Source organism: Cricetulus griseus, chromosome 3, assembly GCF_003668045.3.
Source record: "Cricetulus griseus strain 17A/GY chromosome 3, alternate assembly CriGri-PICRH-1.0, whole genome shotgun sequence".
Taxonomy (NCBI): domain Eukaryota; kingdom Metazoa; phylum Chordata; class Mammalia; order Rodentia; family Cricetidae; genus Cricetulus; species Cricetulus griseus.
The window spans coordinates 134,058,975-134,072,694 of record NC_048596.1 but is presented as its reverse complement, the minus strand read 5'-3'; the positions used below and the strand labels follow the sequence as shown (position 1 = coordinate 134,072,694).

At 42.6% G+C, this 13,720-nt stretch overlaps 1 protein-coding gene across 1 annotated transcript in view; it reads right to left on the bottom strand.

Moving 5' to 3' along the window:
- Nucleotides 1-4,208: 4,208 nt before the first annotated feature.
- The window catches only part of LOC100760319 (neuronal acetylcholine receptor subunit alpha-7), a 113,065-nt gene continuing 103,553 nt past the window's right edge, over nt 4,209-13,720 (bottom strand). Inside the window, exons 6-10 of the mRNA XM_027408064.2 lie at nt 12,614-12,781; nt 11,252-11,446; nt 10,260-10,346; nt 9,245-9,354; nt 4,209-4,727 (exon numbers count right to left, since the gene is read on the bottom strand). Of these exons, the coding sequence (XP_027263865.2) occupies nt 4,209-4,727; nt 9,245-9,354; nt 10,260-10,346; nt 11,252-11,446; nt 12,614-12,781 (1,079 nt within the window). The remainder of the gene's footprint in view (nt 4,728-9,244; nt 9,355-10,259; nt 10,347-11,251; nt 11,447-12,613; nt 12,782-13,720) is intronic.

Genomic DNA, 13,720 nt, shown 5'->3' with positions numbered 1-13,720 from the left:
TTAAACTGGCTTTGGTGGTTCATTCCTATGATCCATCACCAGAGGCTGAAGCAGGAGAATTTTGAGTTCCAGACTAGCTTGGGATAAGAAAGAGCTCCTGTATAGAAAACACAGATATAGACAGAGACACACAGACACAGTCACAGACACAGACACACACACACACACACACACACACACACACACACACACACACACCATACATACAACTAAAATTGACACCAAATGTTATAGAAGAGCTAATTTGTTTGATGTGAAAAATTCAGAAACATGGACAGCTCTCAGGCTGTTCTTGCAAACTTAAGTACAGAATGACTCTAAAACCAATTAGAATCTCACTCAGTGTCCTTAGGACAGGTGTCATATTTGGATATGACCCCCACAACCCTCTCATTTATATGGCACAATCTGTAGGTTGTTTATAAAGTAAATGATATGTACTTGCTATATTGCATTAACAGGAATAACAAGAAGTCTGCATATGTCCAGTAAAAAATGTGATTCTTGAATATTTTTCACCCACAGCTGATTGAATCCAATGATACATAAACAAGCTATAAATTAATTAATCTTAATTATGAACATTGACAGTCAAAATCATAAGACAGTGTAGCCATCACTTCAGGAATATATTAGAGTATCACCTTAACTTTTCTGTTAATGAAACCTTCTGCTGAGTAAATTGAAATTTCTGGTCTTGTCTATGGATACTGGGAAGGCTTTGACAGAAAGACACTATCCCAATTTTTCCCAGAGAGGAAAACTTTTTGAGAGGATACATGGATAGTTTTTATTATGATGAATAAAATACATATCTTCATACAAGTAAAATTGGGGGTCATTAAAATATCCATCAGCACTAAGAACAAGACAAGTATGCAAACAAGCCAATTACTGTTCTCAAGTGCAATTGAATAGAAAAGGAAACAAAGATATTGGGAAGGATGAGTTAAAAGAAAATCTTACAAACAAAACAATCACAATTATGGTGACTAATTAACAATAACATACAAAATTCAACTACTTTCCTGTGCATTCAGCTAGAAAACAAAATTAAGGCCATCCCACTGAAAATGGCAACAAACTGAGAAGATACCCAGAAATGAACACCAAGAAATATGTAGGACTTTTCTGAATCCATACTAACTACATAAAATTAGATTTGAATATAAGCTAAAAGGGTGGAGTTCCCAAACAGGAAGACCCGCTGTGTAAATCCATCGTTACCCCAATTAGATGCTCATGACACAGAGAGTAAGAGGGAGGGAGCAGATGAGAGAATCCACTTGAAAATATAGATACTAATATGAATACAACTTTGTAAATCAACAGCATCAAGGAGGATTAATCAACAAGACAGAACAGCACTTAGAGAAACTTAATTTACACAGTGAGAATCTGGAGGGAGTGAAGACTCTCATCGTATTATAGATACGCTTGATTATATGCCTGCTGTGCCAATGACCACCCTTGGAGAAAAGCAACTAGATCTTTATCTACATTTCCTAGAATGAATCTTAAAGAATCAAAAGTTATAAAGATAAACAAATGAAACTATTGTTCTAGAGAGAAAATATGAGTAAGACCTCCTAGAGGGCAATCTTATGTTCTACAAAGGAAAACATGAATAATCTAGTAACATAGAGTTTTAAATTTTCTATATGTCAATAAATACACAGTCAATAAATAACATAAAAAACAAATGTCAAATAAAAATTAAAAGAATAAAAACCTGAAATCTGTATAAAAGATAGAAATATAAAATTGAAATTACCAAAATATATTTGAAAAATTCAACCTTGCTCATGGTAAAATGAACTAAAATCAAAATATTGTTGCCTCATCATTTTTGCCCAGACAGATTGGGAAGGGAAAAATTAAATATGAAAACATTTAACACCAGAAAGCCGAGAACCTGGCCTTTTAACTGTACTCTGGGTGGGAGTATCCACTGACCAATTCACAGAGGACCATCTGGAAATATTTATCAAATGTCTAATACACATAGGCTTACACCCAGTAGGTCCATTTCTAAACTGAAATTTATGTCAAGATACAGTCACAAAAAATATGGCACAGTATGCACCAAAATGCCAACTACAGACTTGTGTATAAAAATAAAACCTGGAAATATTGTAGCTATGTGCTCACCACTAAAAGGCTAACCCAACAAATTGTAAGCCACCAATGGAGTGGAACACTAAGCAGCTATTAAGAGGAATGAGGTAGACCTTTAGATGTCATTACAGAAAGCTCTCTAGGACAAAACACTAGATGCAAAGCACCTTTCAAGCACAAAGCAACAACAAAGTCTCTCCACCTTCTCCTCCTCCCTCTGTCCCCACCTTTCCTTCTTCCTCTCTAAAACTTCCTAGGAGGAAATGGCAGCAAGGGGGAGACGATTTTGAACCACATACATCTTCTAACTATGAGCACAGCTAGTCTTTACCATTATTTTTACAATGGCAATAATTGTCAGATAGTCAAAGCAAAGGCTAGGATTAGATTTTTAACTAACAGTAAGACACAAAAGCCTGGTCATTAGGTTTCAGAACACACCTATTTGTTTCCAGTTACTTTAATAAAAAGACTTAACACCAGCAAAAAATAAAAAATAAAAAATACTGTGTATCATACACTGGATGTAACAGATGCATGCTGGGCAACACCCTGATCCAGATGGTGAGTGCTGAAATCAACAAAGTCTCTGGATTTGTCCACCACACACACACACACACACACACACACACACACACACACACACACACACACACACACACACGGTACCACCAAGCCTTTATCTAATTAATGGCTGGGAAAAGTGTTGTTTTAGTTTTTTGTTTTTGTTGTTTTGAGAAATATAATTATCCCAAACGATCTCATGATTCCATCTCTGGGGTCAGAAGATTAATTTTTGGGGGGAGCTCAGAAGCTCGATGTAGTTTTAAGCATCGAGTAGATTAACAACATAACAGACAAAGTTTTTTCTTGGTGAAGAATCCTCAGACCCCTTTAACAAGAGGTGAAGTGCAAACAGACCAGTGTGTGCTACACAGTGAGACCCTAACTCGGAAGAGAAACGCATACACACACCACCACCCTGTCACTTGTCTCCAGTGGATCCATGCACTGACTGAGTCACCTTCACATACCTGAAGCCATGGGAAGGATCCCAGAAGGAAGCCAGATCCTGATGCCACTAGCTTGGTATCACCTCTCCTCAGTTCCAGGCACACAGTAGCCCAGAGGAGCCTCAACTGCTTCCCTCTAGCCCAACATGGGGGAAAGCCACAGGATATGTTCACTTGGTGCTCACTTGTACAGACACACAGACTTCTGAGACTAGTGAAGCATGACATGCAGAGCAACTAACATGCTCTTATTTTAAAGACACGCACAAAAAGGTTTAGCTAAACATCAGCTACTTGCTGGTTAACACTCAGAACTCTATTTGCCCTTCAGCCTTTGCACAATAAAACCGACTCACTTAACCGCTCAGGACAGGGGCACAGCATGAAGCTTGGGATCTACAGGGGCCACAGCCTCCAAATGCTTTTGGCTAGGGCTAGTCCTAACTTAGAACTGACACAACCTGTGTGCTAATTTCACTGACAGTACAGATCTACAGGAATCACCTTGATCCAAACATCATTTAGAAGGCCAACCTTCTCTCCGGTATAAAGTTAGTCATTGGTAAATACAAAAAGGAAAAAAAAAAAAAAAGGTAAGTTGAATCACAGCAAAACCTGTAGAGAATTGAATTTGTTTGCCTTCCTTTCCCAAGGATGTTGTTGCAATGGACTCAGTGAGTGCTGCTCAGACTGGCTTTCCGCCCCGGGTCTGTGCATAGCACAGGCAGACAGTGAATTCTCGTGTGAGCCAGCAAAAAGGGGCATGCAGGCATGCAACACCAACTGGACAGGCTCTACTGGCCGACTAGAACCACAGAGATCCACCCTGCAGGGCTGGCCAGAGGGGACAATTGACCACTTAGTGCCCCTGCTGAGGACAAGGATATGCCAATGGTGTGAGAGGAGAGAACAAAAGGGTGCTGGAATCTTTTTAGTTAAAGTAACAAGGAAACCAAGTCTCAAGACTGACAGCTACACGGATTCTTCAGAGTTGTTCCAATTAGGACAATATGGGATTAGGACCCTAATTCTCACCCCCCAGATATTTGTCCTATCTGCATCTCTGATGCAGTGATACTAAGCAAAGTCTTTGGAGACAGCCTCCACAAAGTTTGGGGCTGACATGAGGATGCCAATGGTGCAGATGATGGTGAAGACAGAAAAGGCCATGAGGCACAGGCGGTCCACCACGCAGGCTGCAAATTTCCACTCACTGCAGACCACTTCACTCTCATCCTGGCAGCGGAAGCGGTTGGCGATGTAGCGGACCTCCTCCAGGATCTTGGCCAGGTCAGGGTCCCCATCAGAGGGGTGTGCACCACGTAGGAGATGCTCATCATGTGTTGGGGAGCAGGCCAAACGACCACACACAACCCCAGAGTCTGGAGTGGGCGCACAGTGCATGCCCTCCAGGCCTCGGAAGCCAATGTAGAGCAGGTTGCCATTGCTGGTGGGTGGCCCAGTACCTGCGCTCAGCTCCACGCTGGCCAGGCTACAGCGGCGAGCCTTGTGCTGACAGGCTGGCCGCACCTTGTCCTCCCCGGGCCTCTTCATGCGCAGGAACCATGCACACCAGTTCAGAAGAATGATCCTGGTCTGCAAAAACAACAGGATGTCAAGAGCTGACATGAGTTGTATATCGGCTGAACCCCACAGCAATGTGACCCTACAGTGGAAGCTTGCTTTACAGATCCTGGGGAGCACAGGCTCTCCTGTCTTCTTATTGAATTTATACAGCCAAACAGTGAGGAAACCTTGCAAGAAGGGAGTCAAATGTGAAGTGAGAATATGACCTATGTATGTTTATCACTGTGGGGACGAACTGAGGTTCCCCTGGGGTGGACATATTACACCCTCTATGAGAGAAAAAGGCAGCTAGCTAGGTAAGAATGCCCAAGATATAACAAGGAAAGTCATTTTCTTTCCTGAACCTTCCTTTCTCACTCCTCAGGTCTAATGCCCTGGCTCCCACACAGACTGTGAGGAGCCCTGGAAGGTCACTACAAGCTGAGCAAAACTCTATAACATATCAGACACACGGTGGATTCCCAGCTTGGAGTACCTTCAGGGTTCTGACTTCAGACAACCACATCTTTTGTGAGATTCCCTATCTTTGCAAAGCTGGCTTTAAAAACTGCCAAAATTACCAAGAGAATCAGAGAGAAACAGAAAAGGAGATAGTAGTCTCTAATCTGTTCCCAAGAGTCGAGAGGATGTGCTGTGCTCCACGGATGCCAGACTGTGAAGGCAAAGGCATGCGATAATTTGTTTTAACCTGTGTAAACGGGCTGCTCAGCCTCAGAGACATACGAAAACAGCAACTAAGATATTGATATGAAAGAAAGTTTAGGTGCTTTGAACCCAACTTGTTAGGCTCTGACGATGAGCAAGTAAGACCAGGTTTGGGACAGAATGGAAAAGTCAGAAACAGGTGTTAGCACACTTCCTATGAACAGTCCAGGCCACGAAGGTCCTCTGACAACAGTGCCCCCTGCTGGTGTGCACATAATGAGTGGGCAGGTTTGAGTGATGCTTAAAAAAATTATAAATTAGTTTTAAAAGGCTGAGGGCTGTAGTTGAGTATTAGAATCATAGTTTATCAACATGACCCTTTGAGTTTTATAAATTTACAGTGTCTGGTACAGAGAAAATAGTGAAGATTCCCTGTGAAGTTATAGATTTTTGTGTTTTGAGACAGCTGAAACCTCAGTCTAGACGAAGAAGATTCTTGAAGACATTCCCAGCGTGTAAACAGTGGGCCTTTCCCTAAAACACCTAGATGCACACTTCATGTCCATCTTGACTCATGACCGTAGGAAAATTTCCCCAGCCTCCCATCTGTAGGGGAAAATGTAAGTTGTGAAGTTCATGTCTGCAGTGCTGCCTTCTTGGCAGTCATGTTTATGGCATCTTATCAACAAATTCGAAAAGCAATTCTGTAGATAGTGAGAAGCACAAGAAATGTTAGGTTTAGGGAAGCCTTTCACAGCCTTATACTTCCCATGTGGCAAACTGCACTAGGGAAAGCCCATAGCTGTAAAGACTTTTCGAAATTAGAAAAAAAGCAGAGGCCCACAGCTACTTTCTCACGAGGCTGATCATCCAGCTCAGTGGTCTGGAGTCACCAAATGAGAATAAATGCCCCATTTTACAGATAAATGGAAACTAAGAGAAGATACTGAATTGGCTCAATGTCAGCCCTTGGCTGTTTAGACAGCTCATCTACCAAAGGTGCCCCAGGGTTCTCTTCAGAACACTTACAAGACTTAGCCCAATCCTCTTTCAGAAGACACCAGAAGGCCTGTGCTAGATCTCAAAGGAGGCTGTCAAACTCTAACTGAATCTGGACCTCTGCAGAGGCAGCTATGCACTCAAGAGCCAAGCAGGGTTGGTCACCTTTCCTGCCACGGGGGGGGGGGGTGTCCATGTATTCTCTGAGATGCATCTGCAACTAGTATGATCTATGTCACCAAGTCTATTTTGAATTCCATGGCCAGAATCATTAGCTTTCAAGGATAACACATTTCCAAACCTAGAATTATCCTCTTGGTGCTTATCAAACTGTGCCCATGACCTCTTCTGTTAGCCTACACTTTTTCTGCTACTTGAGCAAATGTCACATAATATCACCGCACCCGGCAGTATCTTCTTCATAATAGCAACAGACCATAATAAAAGTCCCTTGGAAACTGTGTCCAGAGACACATGGAATGAATGGAAAATGCTGCATGCTTTATAAAACAAGAGAAAAACACCCTTATGTTTTACTTGCAGCCAATTGATTTAACAGCCTTTTATTCTGAGAGGCTTGTAATAGACAAGTGTTCTCAATTAAGATTCTGGGAGAATAAAGTGGTACCAGTTCATTAAAAATGGTTCTGTGTCTCTGTGTGTCAGTTCCTTTATCTTCACACCATCCAAGATACTCAAAGAAATAAGAATGAGTGTATTTCTTTGTATTAGCATGAACACCAGAAGAAAAATAGGGAATTCATTAAAATGGTTGTAAAATGGTTGTTGTGGAATAGTATTTTGACTGGGCAAAGATGTGTTACATTTGCTTATGCTGCATTTGTTTAATTATGTAAAGATATGCTGCATTTCTTTTACCTTGCCTGCCTAAGGTACCCAATTGGTTTAATAAAAAGCAAAAGGGCCAATGTTAGGCAGGAGAAGGACAAGCTGGCAGGTGGAGACAATAAATAGGAGGAGAAATCTAGGCTCAAAAGGAAGGAGAGAAGAGAGGAGAGAACAAGAGAGAAAGAGAGAGATGTCCAGGGCCAGCTAGTCAGGAAGCTCCCAGACAAGACATGGAAGAAGCAGGAAAAGCAGGACACACAGAAAGAAAAGGTAAAAAGCTCTGAGCCAAAAGGTAGATAAAGGAAAACAGGTTAATTTAAGAGAGCTAGCCAGAAATGAGTCTATATGAGGCTACACATTCATAACTAATAAGTCCTTCGTCATGATTTGGGAGCAGGTTGGTGGCTTAAAAAAAAAAAGCCTGGTATAAATAGTTATCAACATTGGTAATTACAAAGGACTGGAGTAACATGGAAAGCAAACTTCCTTTACTCTTTACTCTTACTTTTGAAACAGGTAATGTGAAATCTGCTTCAAATGGATGGATAGGCAGAAAGACATGCCAGTCAAACCTAGCTTACTTCTCCCTAAGGTAGGTATATCATGATGCTAAGGAGAGACTACAGGGGAATGTGTCTCAGCTTTGTAAGAGAACTGATGGCTTCTAAAACAATGCCACAATGGCATCTGAGACATAACCACTGAGGCTGAGTACATGCTACAGCTGCTACTGTGAACTTTATGTGAGATTCTATTATGCATATAAGGCAAGTATAGTCTGAGAGGAACTAGTATTTTTACAAGGCCACTGGAAAATAAATAGTACCCTTTCCTAAGTTAGGCCGCTTAGGTATTGCACAATGACTGTCTTCAGAAGACTGGAAGCCCTCTGTTCTGCTGGGGACCTAAAGGCATCTGTTGCCTTATGCTGCATTTTTGGCATGTAAGTGATTCCTAGATTTCCTTCTGGATTTTGAGTGGTACTGAACGGGTCTTCAGACAGGCTCCTTGTGGGATGGAGAGGGATGCTCTTCTTATCCTCAGACAGGAAGACAAGGGCTATCTGCAAGGCTCACTAGTGGTGGCTGGTGGGGGGACACCTCTCCTCTACCTTGGTTTTCATTCTGGAAAGTGTGGGAAAGTCTGGGCTCAGACTAAGCCTTAGTCAAGGTCTCTGGGCAACAGCCAATGCAGAGGTTCAGATACTGGGTCCTGAAATGCCACGGAAGGTGAGAATCAGAAGATAACAGTACCTGCCGTATGCTTGCAGGTATAGGAAAATGATAACATGACCTGGGCTGAGACCTCATCCACTTCCTTTTGCTCTCTGTCCATTACCTACTGGCAACTATTGTAAACCTCTGTGTATTGACTGGATAGAAACTTGGCCCTCTGCAGCATTGGTTTCTGCCCCTATTAATTCTAGTAAGCATGCACTGAGAAAACTTTAGAAAAATAAAACCTGAATGTGTATTGAACATCCACAGATTTCTCTTGCATCTAAACAGCACCTCATACAAACTACAGGTAGGGCATTTACACATCAGGAAGTCTATATGCCATCTAGAGATGATCTGCAGCCCACTGGAGGATATGTACAGGTTCTGGTCAAGTGCTACACCATTTGGACTGGAAGCTTGGGCACTTTCAGACTTCTCTATTGTCAAGGGATCAGAAACACTGTAGATACCAAGAAACACTCATGCTGGCTCTTACGCTTTTCACTCCTCAGTCTGCTGGGAAGCTCCTGCCATGTTGTTTCATGGCCACTCTCCTAGTTCTTTCAACTGCTACTCTGTACTCCTCAGTGGCCGTGTAGAAGGAGAGCTTTTAAAGCTCAATACTAGCAGGATACACAAGCAGCCAGTGTGGAGTCCTGATCTGGGATGTCAGTACAAAACACTGCCATTCCACTGCACTGTCCTCAAAGATACACAGAGGGGTGAGATCTGCTTAGGGGCCTGGACAACAGAAAACCACAAGAGGATCCACTTTCAGGGAGAGCTGCCACTCTACAGGGAGACAGCACATACCCACTTTGGCATTTTGCCACCATCAGGGTCATGGTGGTGATATCGCAGCACAATCACTGTCACCACCACAGACAGGCCCACGATGATCATGGTGCTGGCGAAGTACTGTGCTGTAGAGAGAAGAGAGGCAGTGAGAAGCCTGGGCCCCAGCAGCACCTACTGGGATGCTGGGCTCCTATCAGGGCCTCCTGTGTGGTTGTACTAAAAAACAGTCTGTAACTTAATACCCACACTGGTGGAAAGGGACAGCCTAGACCTCAAAGACTCCACTCCCCACCACAAAACAGAGCTCTCCCATTGAAGCCTAACCATCTCTGACAGCATATAGTTCCCATCCCCGTGACATACTGGACTAGGAACAGAGTCATGGCTGCAGCAGTGAGAACTGAAAAATCACCTAGTCACAGGTCTCATTTGTTTCCATCTAGAAAACTATGCAAATATGGGGTCCTCCTGTTTCTGTCACTTATCCCTATGCAGAAACACCTATCCTAGACCAAACCTTTGCTCCATTCCCATTTCTCTAAACACTTATTTAATAGATACTGAGTGAATTAAAATATGTGCTTTAATAAAAAAAATTCTGAAAATAATGAATCTCAAATTGTAAAGTCTTTGACTCAAAGGCAGAAAGTATGAGTTGGAGGGGTATTCCAGCACACACATGAATGCCCCCCATCTCTCTCATGAGATGAGTCATGCTATATTCCTTTGGATAGTCTTAATCTCCAGAATCCTGTAATTCTCTTGCCTCAGCATCACAAATACTAAGATTACAGGTACATGCCACCACTCATGGCCACTTCTTCAATTTAAAGGCAAGCCACAAATTTGGCATCTTTTCCCTCCTGCTTGGGCCTAGGTATGGGCTACGGTGTTTTGCAATAGTTACAACAAGTCATGTTTGCACAGCAGAAGACAGAGGGGCAGACTAAGTCTCTGGGACCTTGAAGGACATGTTCCTCCTCCATGCATCTACTGGGAAATCCTAGGCACACTTGAGTCTTTGTCTTACCTATCAAAGGCACGGAATCCGAAGTTGCAGGCATGATCTCAGCCACAAGCAGCATGAAGACAGTCAGAGAAAGCAAGACAGTTATTCCTGAAACAAAAATATGAGGAGCTCCTTAAGCAGATCAGATAACAAGGCTGAACTTCCATCTCACACGAGCTGGCAATGGTAGTTTCAAAGCTGGGGTCGCAACATGAATCCTGTGGGTTTTGTACATATGGGCATATATATTTTTCTTCGTACAGTTCCTGTTACCTGCTAGGGCCTGAAGGACACTCTAATGGAGACAAGTTTAGGGACCACAACTTTGAGACAATCAACCAGCAGGATTATTTCTCAAGGTCTTTACTGCATTAATACTAAGAAGAGTTTTGCACAGCAGGGTCAAGAAACTGTGTGTCCAGAAGACTGGGTTTCATTCAGGTCTTGACTTGGCAGCTTAATTGGCTGTGTGACCTTGAGTAAGATATTTAGCATTCTAAGCCTTATGTTAAGAAGATACAAGGCTTGTGAAAGCTTTCTTCAACACACTGAATATGTATTTATTTAGTAATTTTGTGATATAAGCAGCTCATTTTACCATTCAACCCCCCCCCCCACACTTTTTATATCTTCACAGGGGAAGTAATTACAAGGAATTGCATTCCTATTGTAATGTGTACAATAATTTACAAATACAAGCTGATATTAACTTAATGTGTCTCCCATCCATAGTGGAGTCCCGCTACCAGGAACAAAGTGGGTGGCAGTGGGGGAGAAACATAACCCATCAGGGTAGAACTGATCTGGTCCCCCTCTGTATCCCGTCTTCTTCACAAGATCATGGAATCCCTGGACCCTGCCAATTCTCAGGAAGGCACTCTGTCTCCCGAAGAGGCAGAACCAGGAGTTTCTGGTGTGGTGAGTCTGATCCTGGCACAGAGGTCCACTTGTGGTGGGTCACAAGGAACTCCTGCATGGTCTTGCTTGCTTCAGAGAAGGACTTGGGCACTTACCAAGGGAGATTTTCTCCCCAGAGTCTGCGGGGAGCAAGAATACCAGCAGAGCCAGGGCCGAGATGAGCACACAGGGGATGAGCAGGTTGAGACCATAGTAGAGCGTCCTGCGGCGCATAGTTACTGTATATGTGACATCTGGGTATGGCTCTTTGCAGCATTCATAGAACTTCTCATTCCTCTTGCCAGGGATTCCTGCATGGGGTGCCAGAGAAAGGAGACAGGTCATCAGAAGACACAGCTGCCTTTTGTTGCTAGGTGTGTGCTACACAGGAGCACAGCCCTAAAAGTAGGTGACTGGTATTTAAACTAACCTTTACAGATATGCTATAGCTCAGTGACATTTAAGCACACTAGTAGATATGCTTTTGATGCACTAGAAGTACTTATATAATATCAACTTTACAGCATTATAAATGTAATTACAAACAGGTGCCACATACTAGTGTTTTTGTCAATGTCAGTAACATTGTATCACTGATTCTGTAGCTGGCTTACTTTATTTAGTATAAGTGCATTCTATGATATTTCCACAGTAAAATCACATCTGACACTTTTCCAAATGTATACCTGACGGTAAGTTACTCATAATAATATTGGTTTGGATTTTAAATGATGCAATATAGGTATAAAAGTCAAAATGGCTACACAGAGGAAAAAAATCAACTTTTTTTTCTGAGACTTAGAGATCTGCCGACATAAATTGCTATGCAGGCATTGTGTCAGGAATTGTGTGCTGGAAGGAGAAATTTCCTCAGAATCTCACATTACCTTTAGAAGATTAAGAATGCTAGAGTGACCAGTTTGCTCCATGTCCTACACAGGCCAATGGACTTAGGGAATTTCCAACAACCATGATCTACACCATTATCAAACTACCTGACTCACACTGTGTATCCTCTCACCCCATGCTAAACTGTCACATGTACTTTTTGCCTTAAAATTCAAAGCCACCCTCTCTCAGCAGAGTACTGACGTGGTGTCTAGGTGAACTGTGTCTCCCAAAGTAAAAGGCTGTTCTGTGCCCAAACACTGATGTTTGGACTTCTGATTGAAACCCACTTGTGATTTTCTTCCTTTACAGCATCAACTTCAATGTGCATTTCAACCATACCATAGGACTAGAATGGCTCCCACGACGTTTATGCTAGCACTGTTGGTTTAACAGGCCTCACCATGGCTTTTTGCTGCATTCTCTAACTGACTCCTGCTTCTCATTCTGGAGCTCTCAGGACATGATGGAAAAGGCTGTCAAGTGTAGTCAATGAAAGGAACAGTAGAAAAATCCCCAGTTTTTCAGCTCACACAGGTAGAAAGCACCTCTCTTCTGGGACACAAGGTGTTTGTTTTTGCTGGCCTTACCCATGAGATCCCATTCTCCATTGGGGATATAGCTGCTGATATCTGCCTCCTGCATCTGCAGGTCCAGGGACCACCCTCCATAGGACCAGGACCCAAACTTCAGTTTGCACTGTTGCACATCAAAAGGGAACCAGCGCACATCAATGTAGCAGGAGCTCTTGAATATGCCTATGTGAGCATGGGAAATGATCACAAGATTGAAATGGAGCCAAGTGAAACAGACTCAGAACACACAGCAGTTCCTGCAGCCCTCCCACCACCACACTGAACTCTTGCTGGATCTATCCAGAACAAGTTGAGGTGCTTTGCCCCCCAGTTTTCCTTTTGCCAAAACCCCTGGAGAAGCTCAGCCAAAGCTTCACTGCCTTTTCAAATTAAAGCACAATAATAGCCTCTGTTGTAGAAGGCTTTTCTCAGGAAACTGCGCAAATAATTAATTATATACAGTATTTGTCATGAGTACATTCAGACTCTAAGCAATATGAGAAAAAGAAAGGATGTGAGAAACCCCAGAGAAGTTGATACAAATGGTGAAGGGTTAGGACAAGAATTGGAAGAGGCAAGGAGAGGATTTTGTTTTCGTTTTTTGTTTGATTGTTTGTTTTTTAAAGTAACAAGTCATTTAGTTATCTGAAAATATATTTAGAGTGTAATTCTAACCTGTTCACTTTCCACAGCAGGGATGGGATAAGGTGTGAAATTGAAGAAGGGGAGTTTGGATATACAGGAACATTCCACTGAAAGAAGGTGGAATTTCCAGAAGTGGCTTTCCAAGAAGGTCATGGTGAGGAGACATACAAGTCCACTCCAGACTTTTGTGGCCTGTGCTCTTGCCTGCCCATAGCAAACTGGACTTTCCTGGAAGGCATGAATGACTGAAGTGCTAGTGAATCAAGGGCAACACATCTCACATTTCTTCTGCTGAATTAGAGACTAAATTGAGGAACTAAAGGGCTTTACACCTGTCCACTCCACTGCACACCTATGCTGAGAAAACAGTAAGGTGTGTCCCTTAGAGGTCCTTTAAATATGACTTACAATCCCAGATACTTGGAAAGATGAGGCAGGAGGATGACAAGCTCAAGGCTATCCTAGGCAACTTAGTGA